Source organism: Vitis riparia, chromosome 2, assembly GCF_004353265.1.
Source record: "Vitis riparia cultivar Riparia Gloire de Montpellier isolate 1030 chromosome 2, EGFV_Vit.rip_1.0, whole genome shotgun sequence".
Classification (NCBI taxonomy): Eukaryota; Viridiplantae; Streptophyta; class Magnoliopsida; order Vitales; family Vitaceae; genus Vitis; species Vitis riparia.
The window spans coordinates 12816705-12832734 of NC_048432.1; the positions used below are offsets into that span (position 1 = coordinate 12816705).

General features: G+C 29.5%; 1 protein-coding gene across 2 annotated transcripts; it reads right to left on the bottom strand.

Moving 5' to 3' along the window:
- Positions 1 to 1232: 1232 nt before the first annotated feature.
- LOC117932480 (probable serine/threonine-protein kinase PBL19) lies at positions 1233 to 6511 on the bottom strand. Of its 2 annotated transcripts, XM_034853748.1 has the most exons (6): positions 5422 to 6511; positions 4013 to 4273; positions 3811 to 3843; positions 2574 to 2696; positions 1592 to 2101; positions 1233 to 1506 (listed from the first exon to the last, which is right to left on the bottom strand). In XM_034853748.1, the coding sequence occupies exons 1-6, from the start codon at positions 5770 to 5772 to the stop codon at positions 1501 to 1503; spliced, it is 1284 nt and encodes a 427-aa protein (XP_034709639.1). In that variant the 5' UTR covers positions 5773 to 6511; the 3' UTR covers positions 1233 to 1500. The 2 variants fall into 2 exon arrangements, with proteins under 2 accessions (XP_034709639.1, XP_034709647.1); XM_034853756.1 differs by lacking the exon at positions 3811 to 3843 and having other exon boundaries at positions 5422 to 6509.
- Between the last annotated feature and the right edge of the window lie 9519 nt (positions 6512 to 16030).

Genomic DNA, 16030 nt, shown 5'->3' on the forward strand with positions numbered 1-16030 from the left:
TTTTTTTTATAATTTTAATAATATATGAAATATATATTTATGGCGCCTTGGACCGTAGTTCAACTGCCATTCTGATCAGTAAATTATAAATCGATAACTTTTCCAGTTTAATGACCAATTTGATTATAAAAACATTGATTTTTATACATAAATATATATTCTCAAAATTTCTCTCTAACCAAATAGATTATAAATAAAGTACGAGTGAATCAAGTAAATAATTCTTGTGTTTCTTCTTTATATGCAATTATATTTTTACAAAAATTTTCAGTATGTAAATATATTCTAAATTAAATGAAGACAAATTAATCAAAATTTAATGTTATTAAATTTCATAATAAATCTACTCATTTTTAAAAATTAACTTTAAATCAAAAAACTAACTCAATTAGTTAATTAGCGACTAAATCAAAACTAGTCCAAAATAATCTTCATGTAATTGTATATTAAATGGTACATGAAATAAAAACTTAGCCCAATGACATATTTAAAAATAAATAAATAAATAAGTTTTGATGTTTCTAAATTTATTTGAAGTAAAATATTAGTAGCCACTATTATTTTTTAATTATTATTCATTTTTAACAACAAAAAAAATATTATGCCTATGAAGTTATTAATATCCATATTTTATAATATATATACTAAAGTAATATTTTTAAATAAAGCCCATTTGTTAGAAGGGCAATTGTGACTAATTTCATCTGCAAACTATGATTATTTTGACACCAGATGCTAATGTTCTTTTGTAATTATTGTCATATTCCCATCCAAGGTTGGATTTTTGGTTTGGTTGTTTGGAAAATTTGAGGGAAAATAAAGAACAAGAAGATAGGAAGAAAAAAGAAAAAAAAAAAAGTTGAAATCTAAGGTCAATTTTGTCACATCGCCGAGGTGGTCACCTGCACACGGCTAGGTAACAGCCCTCCCTCCAGGCTTTGGCCCTCTTTGGGTGGTGCCTGCTCTAGTACTAATTGTTACGCACACATTAAGAACTCACCCTTTAAAACCGGCCACTAAGGGGAGGGTGCCCGAGTGCTTATAAGCCCAATTAATTTCTCGATGTGGGACACAATTGGGTCATCATAGGATCATCCCGCATCATTTTTTCCATTAAATTTAACTGAAATAAAATCATTTCTCTCCATAGCCAGAAGATGAATCTGTGAGGAACTTTGTTAAGCAGCTCATATAAAGGAAGATCAAATGTAAGACAGGAAGAAAACCCGAGATTTTGCAGTTGAAAAGAATTAAGAAAATTTCCACTAAATTGCAGTTCAAAACAATGATACATTTTGTCAAAACAAAGCTCATACATTGGCTATATAGACCATTCCAAACCATTCTCTATATCGGGTTCATTTTTTGACAAAGCTCAGCTAATTCGTAATTCGATCACTCCAGCATAATCATCTGGGCAATTCAGACCTGAAGAAAGCTACATTTACTGGGATGTTTGTACTCTGGATGGGGTGCCATTGCTCTTTGAAATCCAAGCATTTAGACCTGTCAAAATGAAAGATGACTTCCTCAGCAAAAGTGAGTTAAGGTTCTTGAGGGATTTTTATGATCATAAGCTTCTAATACTAACCACAATGGATTTTTTGGTTGGCTGAAGCATGGGGGGTATCTTCTTTTTTGATGTACTGGTACCAGTGGCTCCCATTTTATCTTTCCGTCTATCGGAGTTAGCCATGTTACTATGGGATGACTCAGGCCGATTCCTATCAGAGGGGTTTCCATCTTCTGATTCTTGTATTGCTTGCTTCAAGCTTTCTACCACCTCCCTCATTGTTGGTCGATCTTTTGGATTCTTGTGAAGGCAACTGTTAGCCAACATAGCAACTCTCCGCGCTGCAATGAGAGAATACTGGTCTCTGAGCCGTGGGTCAATTATCATGCTGAATCTTTTGCCGTCAGCTGGGAACTGTTTTACCCAATCTAGGAGCTTCTGTTCTGACTGTGGGCGGTTTCTTTCCACTGTTCTCCTGCCTGTCAGGATCTCATAAAGCACCACACCGAAACTCCATATATCACTCTTGACAGTGAGATGACCAGTTTCAATATATTCTGGGGCTGCATATCCTTGTGTCCCAACAACCTGACAGTGCAAAACAAAACATAGGAGTTCAACTCATGGCAATGAAATTTTGTTCAGATGCAATCAAACAAGCCCTTAATTTATAGAAATTAACAAAGGAGCAGATTATGGCACAATCCTATATAAGAGTGTAGAGATTGGTTGGTTGACTGCATAGTTAGACTAAATGAGTATGATGAGGCTCGTAAAAAGGAATGCTGACCATGCCTGCCACTCCCCTTTAAATCAACCTCCCAACTCAGAAAAAAAGAGATTTTCTTGGTCTCTTTGGATCTGGTACAGATCCTCGAGAAAATATAAGCATGGTTGAAGGTCCCCTGGGGATCAGCCATTTTAAGTGTGGCTATAAATTAAACAACCATATTAGCAATCTGAACCACCTAAAACAGTTCTTTCATACTTGCAGGTCATGCAGAAACTACAGAGCTCGAGAAAACTACAAAAGTGTGGCACAAGTGTGTTATTTACTTACTGCTGTGGATACATGAGTATGGTCACCCGTTGGCCCCTCCCTAGCAAGCCCAAAGTCTGAAAGCTTTGGGTTGAAGTTCTCATCCAAGAGCACATTTGAGGATTTAAAATCTCGATATATAACCTGTCCAATTAGCAAAATGAAAATTGGTTCAACAAAACACCCAGAAGAATCTTGACTTCAAACAAGTAAAACTTTGAAACATGAAGCAAATAAGGAAAGAGTCAGTATAACTATTTACTTAGGACCAACATTTCGTTTTTCCTAGATTTTCTCTCATCCTGTTTCATCAGTTCATATACTTCTCCAATTAATACCATAGTCATCAGTTCATATACTTCTTCAATCAATACCATAGTCTCCATTTTATACAGCTTTTGAAGCTTTAAAACCAGGGACACCCATCAAATGACAATGGGCTATGGAAATTACATATGGAACACATAAGATGCAGAACATAGACAAGAGTACATGTGCATAACAAAATATAAAAATGACAAAACATCCATGTCAAATTGGCGGCCCTCCAAACAGAACAAGTTTCTAAAACTGATAAGCTTGAAAAATATAACATGGATGCAATGAAATCATTCACTTGTGATATAGCACACAAAATGCCCTCAATTTTTTAAAAATGTTGAAGTGAGTCTATTCCTTATTATGTGTTTTCATCAGATTCAGATTCAGTTTTTTAAGATCTTTTGTGGCAACAACTCCATCCAGCAGATTGATTTGTGCTCCAATTGCTATGAAACAATATAGAACCATGCCATTTCCATAAGATAACAGAACATGCCCAATAATTTACTATCATGTCGAAAGAGAGTAATTTAAGAAGAAAATGAGCTACTACATATCAGACAATGAGCTCCTATTTTGGCCTTATATACAAAAATTAAGCCTGACGAATATTAGACTACAACTAAAAAAATTGATATCACAATTGTCTATTTTATCATCTGATTAGGTAGACTTGAAGGAGATGCCACCTTTATGGAGCCATTGATCAGTAAATCAATGTAATCCACTAACCCAAATGGAAATAAAATAATAAGATTAAGTAATAAGCCTTTTCAGTTTAACTCCTCTAGGTTCAACTTGCATGATTGTAGAGTATTAACCAATTCATCAATTGTCACTGAACAAGTAGGTGTTAAAAAATTCAAAAACAAATAGTTCAATTATGTTCTTGAAAATTTCCCTGATATTCTCAAGGAACCACTAGAAAACCCTTAACTGGGATATGCTTCCTGCGCCCGTTGTCTTTGCCCTACAATTTTGGGACATAGATATATGAAGCCAAATTAACCTTCTGAGACAAGCTAGTAAGCAAAAAGGTTCCAAAACCATATATCATTTAGGTTGAAACTTCAAATGCATAAACAATAACATGGGGTTAACTTGTATCAACTGAATAAAATAAATTGAACCTGGATTACCTGGATTTCTAGTCCCTCATGCAGATAAGCCAATCCTTCAGCTGCACCGAGAATAATTTGTAGTCTCATTTTCCAAGGAAGAGTGGACATTGTCCTGTTGAAAAGATGATTCTCTAAGCTTTTATTAGGCATGTACTCGTATACCAATAACCGTTGAATCCCTCTTTCTCCATCTACAGAACAGTACCCTAAAAGTTTTACAAGGTTCGGGTGACTGACAACTGCGAGAAATCGAACTTCTGCAAGCCATTCCTTATGACCCTACATGAGAAAAGAAGAGAACCATAAGAAACAGAAACCATCAGGCAGAACAAAGTGGGACACAGGATATTCAATTAAACACTAAATCCCAGATGCACATTTACCAACTTTAAGAAGCAAAAATGCAAGTACCCAAGAGTCAAGATTCATCAACTAAGTTCCAACCAAAATTCTACATCACAGAAAAATCTGTTTATTAGAAGCTAGGCAGAGAGCATTCAAAAGTGGCTGGCTTCCACCGCAAGTGGCTGGCTTCCACCGCAAGTGGCTAAATTCAATCATATCTAACTGGTATGCTTAAGTAAAGAAAATTGTAAATGAGAACTAACGGCTAATAAAGTTCTATTACAATCCTCCCCCGCCCTACACTCCCTAAAAAAGGCAAGTGAAGAAGATAACCCATTAGGTTTATAAGAGGTGGAACAGACGAAGCATGAAATTATCCCATTAGGTTTATGTATCATTTGAAACTACTTCAATTTGTTTCCAATGGACTTTGAAATGAGTTCTCCAATTACATGTTTAAAGGTTCATTTCTAAAATTTCATGAATGAAGTAGCATCCGTTTTTCATAAAAGGTACAATCTTTCTTTCTTTTTTTTTTCCAATAACCAGGAAACCCCACCATGGCTGGGCCCTTCAGACCCACCCATGGTTTCCGAGCCCCAGGAAGCTTGACTGCACCTACTAAAGCCAGCACCGGGTAATCCAGGGATTCCTAGTGGCAGGCATTGAACCTGAGACCATGTGCCCCTACCACACATCCGGGCACTCAACTTTATGGCTGACAAAATATGACAATTGAAAAACAGCATTTTAATAAATAAGCAATAGTTTAATGAGGGTGTAAAGATGGATGAGGAGCAATGCAAGAAAGGATGGAATATGACAAAAAAGAATACATTGATGAGAATTCCTTAATTTATTCTAATGACAACAAGCTGCTTTATCCGCCAAATGTAAGAACAGGATGCCGCATTTATTCTCAAATTCAAGTTCTCATGTCAACCATAATATAATAAACCAATGCCCTGAATGAAGCAAACAAGTAACAAGCCTTTGTACAGCCATACTAAATTTAGTAAAAGGCAATTTCTGAAGTAAATTATCTGTCTAGGAACCGAACACAAAGAAATAGGAATATGTACCTGAAAACCTTGCTGATTAAGCTTCTTAATAGCAACCACAGTGGGATTACCCTGACCATCGGCTGGGCTGATTGTACCTTTATATACATTCCCAAACCCACCTTCTCCAATCTTTAACAACCTGTTGAAACCATTTGTTGCATCTCTAAGCTCTGGTAAAGAAAAAACTCTCAAATCCTGACCCTTCTCTCTGTACAATTCAGGTAAGCTCCTTGGCGATGCCGTAGAACCTGCTGATTTTGTCGTCCTCGATGCCGATGAAGTATCCGATTTATTTTGGTTTTTCAATTCTGGTGCTGATTTTGATTGCTTGGACTTGGATTTGTCCCTAAAGTACAAAAAACACTTCATTTTTTTTTTTTTCAGATTTCAATACAATTCTCCAAGTTTGAAGCTGCTGCAGAAATGGTGTCGCTTCTCTCTCAACTCATCTTCAAAAAATTCAACCAACTAACTGTGTCCGCATCTGAATTTCAGAGAGAGAGAGAGACCAAGAAGAGAGGAAATAGAAGGGAAGTGAAAACCCAGATGGAAAAGGAGGGGATCGAGGAAAACAAATATGTTAAAAATAATGACCCAACCCCAGCAGACTAGATACCAGAAAAGCTAGAGATTATATGAAAACCCAGATGGAAAATGAAGGGGAAGTCCGAGCTGAAATGAAAACCCAGGAAGAAAATGAAGGAAGACAGGGTGACTATATAGAAAATGAAGCAAACAAGAGACACCCAGATTACAACTCAGAGCAAAGGGAACAAAAACAAGAGAAACCAAGACCAAACCCAGATGAAGTTGACAACAGACCCAGACAATGAAAGAGATGGAACTGCAACAAAAACAAGAGATGACTCAGAAATCAAATAAGAAGAGGAAAAACCCAGGTGTGAAAGAGAGGCAGAGAAGATAAAACGTAGAAAATATCAACAAAAACGCGGTAAAGGGAGAGGGGGTGTCGTGTCTAAAACGAAAAAAACAGAGGAGCACAAGGACAGATGAGATCAGACGAGAAAAAACAAAAGAACGGAGAAGAGAAGAATGGGTACGTTTCTACGTATTCCCACTCGTTTTGGGGCTTACAGCTTCATTGAATATTTTGCTGGTTTGGTTTGTTTGGTCTTTGGAGACTTGAGACCGGAGACCTTGAAAGTGAGTTTTAGTGTCAACAGTTTGATACTGTCAAAGGTTTTAAATTTAACGTCACATACAAGCTTGCCTGTGCCAGTGGGTAAAATAAATAAAACACCTCCCCTTTCTCTCCCAAATTCCCAATCCCCAAACAGCCCTCTTCCCATTACATTCTCAACTATCAACCCACTCTATAACCCTACCTAATTCCTGGGAAAATTCTAGGATTGGAACCTACCCTTCATCATTCTCTGGGATATGGAAAATTTGTGTTTTTATTCTTTGATTTGTATTTTTTTTCTTTTCTTTCTCATTAAGCATTTGCTTGTGCCATGTAAAAGGAATAAATATTAAGAACAGTGGCAGAAACACCGATGATACAAATCTATAGCCTTTTTTCCTTTTTTTTTTTTTTTTTTTTTTTTTTTTTTTTGCTTTTATCTTCAGGTTTCTACCATGTTTTTTCAGAAGTAGCACAGGCAATTTCATTATCTTCTTTTTCCCCTCAGCTATTTTGGCACCACATTCAAAGGTTGACTTCTTCCCTTTATCTCTTCATTATTTTTTTAATAAAAAAATTTTACAATTCAAAATGATTCTTATTTTTAATATAGAATTTTTTAAATTAAATTAAATTACAATAATAATAATAATAATTACTACTTTTTTATTCTTATTTTTAATTAAATTAGACAATAATAACAATAATTACTTTTACTTCTTTAAATACTTAAAAGCAAAAGTTCAAAACAAAATTAGTACCCAATAAACAATGAGTAACTAATTTTGATTTATTTTCCATCTCTATATTTTTGTATCCCAATTTTTTTCTAATATCAAACCTTCCCTAATTCTTACTTTATGGCTTTTGGTATTATCTCTAATTATGCCTCATTTTTATTTTATTTCTTATTCAAAGTTTAATTTCATTTGGTTTTTATATTAAAAGGAATGTAATTCAGGCTTGTAATAATGCACACATGACCCGTCAATCAGCCTGATTTTACTTCTTCATTAAGTCTCCGCCCTCAAGAAAAAGTCTCAGTAGTATATCATGGAAGTCCTCTTAATATGATTCTTTCTCATTCACTCACCAGGCAATTTAAGGCATTACATATCTACTACTTTGAATTTTCTTTCTTCAAAATATAATCGTTGAACATTAAATAAAATAAAAATAAAAAACAGCTATTTCAACATAAGAATAAGAAATAGTGATTATTGAATTGAATTTTTGGAATAAATTTTTCGATAAAGTTGAACAATTAACTCCTATTAATAATCATACAATTCAATAGAATTGTTTATATTAAAAATAGTAGTTATGAAATTAATATAGGATGGGTGACAGCTTGGAAAAAATTTCAAAAATTTATGACAATTTATGAAATATTAAGTAGGAACTTGTTCTTAATTAAAATATAAATTCTAATATTTGATACAATTTGTTTATAAAATAAACCCCCATATATTGCATGTCAAAAAAAAAATAAAAAAAAATTATCATGGTATTAAAAAAAACTAAAATAATTGATTTTTTTATTAAATTAAAAGTAACTTATTAATATCAACCAACATAATTAAAATTAATTTGTTATTTGACTTTTTTTTAGTTAAAAATAACTTGTTGATATTAATTAATATAATTAAAGTAAACTTATTATCAATAAATTTAATTTAATTATATTAGTTGATATGGATAAGTTATTTTTAATTAATTAAATAAAAAATTAAATATTTTAACTTTAAAAAAAAAAAAAACAAACAGCATCTTAGACTTTAAAATTTTTAGTTAAAAATTAAATTTTCAAGTAAATACCATAATTATTTACATAAACAACTTAAAAAAAGTTAATTTAAAACTACTAATGCTTGGTGAATTTGTAATCATTTCATAACACAGCTACATTCCAAAGAATCCAAACAACCAAATCAAAGTAAACTAAGCCAGAAACAATAATAATAAAAAAATTAATTAAAAAAAAAAGATGAAGAAGATAAAATGAAGTTCAAGACTATAGATGGCTATATAATTGATTTTATATTTGAAAATTGTGTTTTAAAATTGTTTTTATTAAAATTAATGACAATTTTTAATTTTAATATTTTTAAAAATAAACAAATAAAAACTAATTTCTCACATGGAGAAAAACTCCTTATTTTTTAAAAATGAAAATAAATGTTTTACTATTATTATTATTATTAGTAGTAAAAATTAAAAATTAAAAAAAAAAATTAAAGAGGGTTAATATTTGATATCAAAATATTGGTGGTAATAAAAAAATTTGCTATATGGTATATAATTAAAAGGAAAGCATTCAAACCTCCACAGACGAAAATTAGAGTGCGAGTGTGACATTGAACTGAATGAAAAGACCATCTGTCCCCACCTCAGAAAAAGAGGACGCTCGCCATGTGAACTGTCAACTGTCATCTCCTTCACTTCTAATATTTTTCAAAGCACATCCAAAGACTCCTTAGCTGTATCCTTCAAGGTTGCACTTCTAGACACGATGTGAAAAGTAAAAAGTTAATAACATGGTAAAAAAAAAAAAAATTATATATATATATATATATATAAAAAAAAGTTAAAATATCGTCTGTGTGGATTGTTTTTAAAATAAAAAATTATTTTTTAAACCTAAAAATATATTTAGTAATTTTTTAAAAAAACAATATTTTTTATGATCATGAAAACTGAATCGGTTTTATTATTACGAAAGTTCTTAGATTTTTTTTTATTTTTTTATTTATGAATGACAAATTTGTTTTCATGGTATATTTAACTCTTTTTAAGATTTAAGATTTTGGCTTTCAAATAGTAGTCGTGATTAAAAGGAAAGTAAGAGTCTTAATCGTGAACGATCGTATTAATTATTAATTTATATTTATTTCTTTTTGTGTGTGTGACTTTGGTTACCAAACTTATTAACTAAAAAAAAGTATTTTTTTAAATAATATATTTTAATTATTTTTTAGTTGTATTTTTGGGTATTATTTTTAAAAATTATTTTGTAAATTTGAACAAAAATTAAAAATAAAATAATATAGATGAAAATATCTGAAAACCTAAAAAAAAAAAGTTTATTTTTAAAACTGTTCTAAAAAATAGTTTTTAAAAACAGTTTTTAAAAATTATTCTTTGATATTTTATAAAATAAAAATATATTTTATAAAATAAAAATATATTTGAGAACTTTAAATATTTTTAATTATTACACATGTTTGTATAATTATTTTTTAAAATGGTTCTCAAAAAATAACTAAAAACAATTAAAATATGTTATCTGAAAATATCATATTTTTTTTGTTTTGAGAACAAAAAACAAAAAAAAAAAGTCTGTTTAATAATTATTTTCGAAAACAATACTAAAAAATAGTTTTCAAGAATAGTTTTTGAAAATTATTCTTTAATTTTTATAAAACAAAAGTCTATTTACAAACCTAAATGTTTTTAACATGTTTTTAATATTTTTAAAAATAATTTTGTATAATATTTTATTTTTAATCATTTTATATATTTTTATAATTATTTCTTAAAATAATCTTTAACAAACGAGTGAAAATAACAAAAATAAATAATTAAAAGATGTTTTTTAAAAATACTATATTTTCTATTTTTTAAAATAAAAATAAAAATTATTTTTTATTGTCAAACATGCTAAAACAGCTTTTTAATGTCAAACATATTTCTTATGTTTTTTATTATGAAAAACAAAACATTATTCTAAAAAATAATTCCTGAATATTTCATCATTTTTTGGTAGTCGAATCTATTTTCAAGTTTTCTGTTCTGAAAAATAAAATATTATTTTAGAAAGCAATTATCTCACATACCTTAAGTTTTTGAATAAATTTTTATTTGGAAAAAAATATGAATTGTTACTAAAAAACTATTTTTGGACTCACCTTATTCAGATTTTGTTTTCTCTATTAACACGCGCCCTATTGTGCCATAAAAAGTTCCCTAAAAATATTTTTATGAGTCCATTTGTATTAAATCTAATTAAATGGAAGGGTTTTAAAAGTATTTTTAATTTTCATTTAATAATAATTCTAAAAAGCGCTTCTAATATTTTTAAAACTCTCCTCTCTCGTGGTGAAAGAAAAGCAATAACCTAAGTAAAATTTGAAAAGAAAAAAAAAATCAAGGAAAAGAAAATAAATAAATAAACAAGAAAAAATAAATTTAAAGTTAATAAATTATTTTTATAAGTTAATTAAAATTCATTTCATTTATTAACCGTTTTACATAAAAATTAAAAATATATAAATTCTAACTAATTTTAATTATATTTTATTGCTCTTGGTATTTTTCATTATAAAATCAAATATAAAAAAATAATTTTCTTAATATTTTTTTCATTTCTTAATATTTTGCTTAATAAAACATAGCATTAAGTTGTTGAAAAAGTTACAAGAAATTTATTAAATTCTTCTTTTATATATATATATATATATATATATATCCATAATATAAGAACTCAAATTTATAAAATACAAATTTTAAACAATTATTTAAAAATAATTAGTATTTCATACATTATTTTTTTGTCAAATATATTATATTTGAACATTCACGTATTACCTTTTTATGATATAGGTACTGCTTTGATCATCCTAAGTACCATATTTGATCGATAAATATACGAAATTTAAACTATTTTTAGATAGTTTCTATTTTGTGATTATTTTTATATGAATGTATGAAAACAAATTTTTTTTGTAATTATTCTCTTCGAATGAGTCAAATGTCATGATTATACGTCATGGTACCTTGGTTAATTAAAGTCAAATTTTGAAAACGACTCTGCATTTAGCTTCTAGACGACATTAGTCTAGAGCAAAATATAAATTGCTTCGAAAACGTTTGGGATGTTTTTAAAAACAATTCTTAAAAAAATATAGATTTTTAGAATCATTTTCAAAATTACAAAATAACTTCACAAAAATAAATGAAAATAACTAAAAATAATTATCTTTTTTTTATATCTCCATTTTCAAAACAAATTCTTAAAAAACTGTTTTAAAAAGGAGAAACTATTTTTAAAAATAGGTCATTACAATTCCCAAAAGACTCTTCAATTCCATTTCTTCCATCCACTTTCTCTTTTGGAACTACCTTCCCTTCAATCTTCTCCTTTCTCCTCGTGGAAAGAAAATATTTTCTAGTCATTGTTCACACTCCACACATTCTACAAGGGCATAGAAAATCTTCAAAAGTTTCATGATGATCCCACCTTGAGGTTAAGGTTTTGTTGATCTTCACACCCCATTTTAGGATTTATCCCAAGGCGTCTCCTTTTTCCACATCTACTAGAGAAAGCAACGTTACCCTCCACCCACTCAGAGGCATTGAATTTGTGACAGACAGATTTGCTGAAATCATTAATTTAATTATCTACCCAAATTTAACGCCTTCAAAAAGTCTATGTCAAGATTTCAAGTTGCTTCTTCGGTTTCTTGGAATTTATTGTACATTTTTACCATTATTCGATAAAGACAGGGATCATTGCTGACCTGCTCTAACAGAGTACAAAGGTCATTGCCCTCATCCACATGGGTATACTTAACAGTTTTTTTTCTCTTTCTGAAAGGAGACTACGGAATAGAATATCCAATTGAAAGCGTCAAGTAATCTTCAAAACTAAGCTTTCTAACACCGAAAATTTGACCAAGAAATTATTGAATCTATATTACAAATACCTTTATTTGTTAAGTATATATCCCGAGATAATTTCTAAATATCTTTTATTAATAACATAATAGAACTATGAATATTACTCTTTTTATTATAACTATTTTCGAGTGTAATAATTTTAATGGTGGCTAAAGGGAAGTTGAGAAGACCCTCTCTTTAAATTATTTTAATTATACTTTATACTATTAAGAATTAATGAGTTAAAATGACAAAATAATTTTCGTATTTGTGAATTTAACCTCTTTTGTGTTTTTATTTAAAAAGTAACCTATTTTTTATATAAATGTCGTTAACTATTTTAAGTATTTATATATAGGTTTTTTTAAAAAAAAAATACTAATTTTACATAAAAAGAATAAGGGTATTTTTGTCAAAATATGACTAAAAAAACGATGGGCAAGATCTCCAAAATTGGGTGTTCGATAGCCCTTTTAATTCAAGAATGAAAATATCAGTAATCACATATATATCGGTATTTGAATTGAATTTTACGAATATATCAAAGATATATTAGTGGATATTCTGACACAAAATATTTATAGGTCAAAAATTGATTAAAACTCATGAAAATGTAAAAAAAAAAAAAAAAAAAAAAAAAACTCTTTAGAAATGAAATTAGAAGTGTAAAAGACATTTTAAAGTTGTTTTGTTGAAAAAAAAAAGTGATATATGTATAATATGATTTGCAATATTAAATTTAATTATATCATGTCAGTTAATAAGAAATGTGAATTTTATAAATATATACTCGTTATGAAGCTAAATTTTTGCAAATATACTAATTATATGATTCAAATATATTACCATACTAAGTTAATTTACTTACATATGATAAAAATATATTAATTAATTGTAAAATGTACTAAGTTAATTTATTCTTAATAGGCTATTATTGTACTTGAATATCAAAATAAAATTCAATCATTAATTTAAAACTAAATTATTGCAAATGTGATTTAAATGTATTTATGATTTTTATTTAAAAATATTGGTACATTTTGACACAAAATATTTTTATTTTAAAATATTGATAATTTTATTTATGATTTTATATTTGTTTTATATTTAATTAGTATACAAGATAGATTACAAGATAATTAACATTAATTTATTTATAATAATTTAATTTTTTACTGATTTTTCATCGATATATCTCCGATATTTCAACTATTCTTTTTCATCTATGGTCGATTTTTTACTTGTATTCTCATGATGACCTATATATCGCTGATATTTATAGATATTTTCATTGATATCCCCTACCTATGTCCATCTTCGATAATATATCTTTGATATATTTCAATATTTTTATCCTTATTTTAATCAAATACCCATATAATTAAATATATGCTATAAAGAATAATTTTAAAGAAAATTCTAAAAAAAAATAAAAATAATAATAATAATAACAATGTCGATAGCATATTTTATATTGTCATATTTGAAATTTTCAAATAATGAAAATTACTTTTTGAAATTGAGCATTCATTAATGGATTTCAGGATTCCATTATAATATCAAGTGTAAAAAAAATTGGATTAATCAAGTTACATCACATGTACAATTTAGCCTCGTTATTTTGTATTTAAATATAATTTTATTGTTTTATGCATTAATATGATTATTTTGTACTTTAATTTTATTTATTTATATCTTATATCTCCAATGTTTCCCCTTTTTAATTAATTAAAATATTCTTTTTTATATCAAAAAAATAAAGGGCAAAATAGAATCCAACCTAGATCCAAGTTCTTCCATATTTGAATTCAATAATTGATCTTGTTCATATTTGATATGCTTCACATTTTCTTAACAATTTTCATTTTGATATTCTCCTTTGGAAATGAACTGTTTTGTGGGTCGAATATGAGTAGATAAGATTGGAGAAATTGTACTCGACCCAAATATGACATCATCCAACGATGTGATGACATGGCATGACATCATTTGGTAGAGAATGAATGGCAATTAATTAAAAATCATAATGACATGGCAATTTAGAAGGCAAAATTGGACTTTGCTCATGCTTAGTCACGGGATTATTCTTGGTAGAGCCAATCACCTGCTTCATAAAAAAATTAGGATTTAAATAATCAAAAGATAAAGAAAGTTGAATTACCAACAAAAGAATCACCTGCTTCATAAAAAAATTAGGATTTAAATAATCAAAAGATAAAGAAAGTTGACTTGAAAAAAGGGGAAAAGAGTGTTGGAAAATTAGAAGAGATGAGGAATTAGAATTTCATATTATTTTTTCCTTTTTGTTGAAAATTATTTTAGATTTTAGTGAAGTGGGGCAATAAGGAGGTGGTGGACCTTGGAAGACATTTGTGAGGGTGACAGGAATACAGGAATCCTAGGCAAGTTGTGTTCATAGAGGCAATGGGGTTGAAGTTTGGGAGTAGGTTTTCTTCAAGTTGAAGAAAATTTTTTGTTCAATAGTTCCTTCAAATTGTACAGGATCCAAATCATGTTGGTAAAATGGAAGAAATGAAGTTGTGATGATAGAGTTTGTAGGACAAATTTGAAAAAAGTTGTGAATTTAAAAAAAAAAAAAAAAAAAAAAATTTGCGAGTGGCCAAACATTCTTGTGAATGCTCTCACAACTAGTTTTGAATCTTCTTCTATCTTATTTACTTAATTATTCTGCAGATTGAACCATTTCACACTTAATTTCCAGACATGATTGCTGTAGACCCTAAAACCCATCAGGCCTCTCAAGGTCAAATGTCACTCATTTTGCTTGTCTAGCCACAGTTGTGATCTCAAATTATCATGCAAACTTGAGGCTACACGAGCAGAACAAGTCGGCAAAAAGCTTTGAGATTAGCTGTAAATAGTTTTTGCATGTGAAAACGCTTTAACATATCTCCAAGCACACCACTATGCAGGGAAGTGACTCATGATGAGAGGCAAACCATGCTGGACATGTGCCTAATCCCACCCACAAAGCATTGATTTTTTTTTATTGGATGTGATTCCATTTTTCCAAAGACTCTGTCGCCACTAGAGTTGAATACAGTAGTACACTAAATGACCACTGCCCACCAGCACTCGACTTCAAATTCTCAAAAAGGTTCAGATCATTATAAAAATGCCCATGTGCAAAGAGGACTGGTGTTCAGACTCCTAGTTTCAAACCAAGATTGCGGCCAAAAGATTGGATGATGGTGGCCGACCACCATTCATTTATCCTTGGAAGTATGGATCATAAAGTGCAATTTGTAAGCTTTGAATGGAGAAAGTAGCTTTTAACTTTTGAATGCTGGGTTCCCATCTCTTTGTTTAGGGATTTAAAAAGAATATGATAAATGAGATGAGATGACATCCATATGGAATGAACATGAATAAAGTTTTATAATGAACTATTAGGCTTTAGACTCAGGTTGGTTTTCTGACAAGGGGAGAGGAGAGCTGAAACCACAAAATATACGCCTTCACAACATGGCCGCTAGAAAGAAGTGAGATGGGGAACAATCTAATTATTCAAAACAAAAGGAAAAATAGTATGAGATGGTATAAGGGCTAATAAGAAGGTGAACCTGGCCTAACAACTCATCAATTTATAATGGTTTATGAGAAGAAGCAATTTATGGAAATGACAGATGATGAGATTGAAACTAATGCTCCAAAATTTGCAAGTTCGATTTATTGGACAGACGTTGAGTGGCATTCATACACCATATATTTTGGTTACTCCTGATACACTGTCCCCATAACTACGGTAAATGCATCCTTCCTACCTAACTGCTGAAAAATTACGCTGCTGCTGCTGCTGCAATG

Coding starts and splice junctions, on each gene's coding strand:
- LOC117932480 (XM_034853748.1), bottom strand. CDS start 5,772: ATGAAGTGTTTTTTGTACTTTAGGGACAAATCCAAGTCCAAGCAATCA. Junction 4,274..5,421: donor TTAATCAGCAAGGTTTTCAG/GTACATATTCCT, acceptor TTTCTCATGTAG/GGTCATAAGGAATGGCTTGC. Junction 3,844..4,012: donor ATGAGGGACTAGAAATCCAG/GTAATCCAGGTT, acceptor CCAAAATTGTAG/GGCAAAGACAACGGGCGCAG.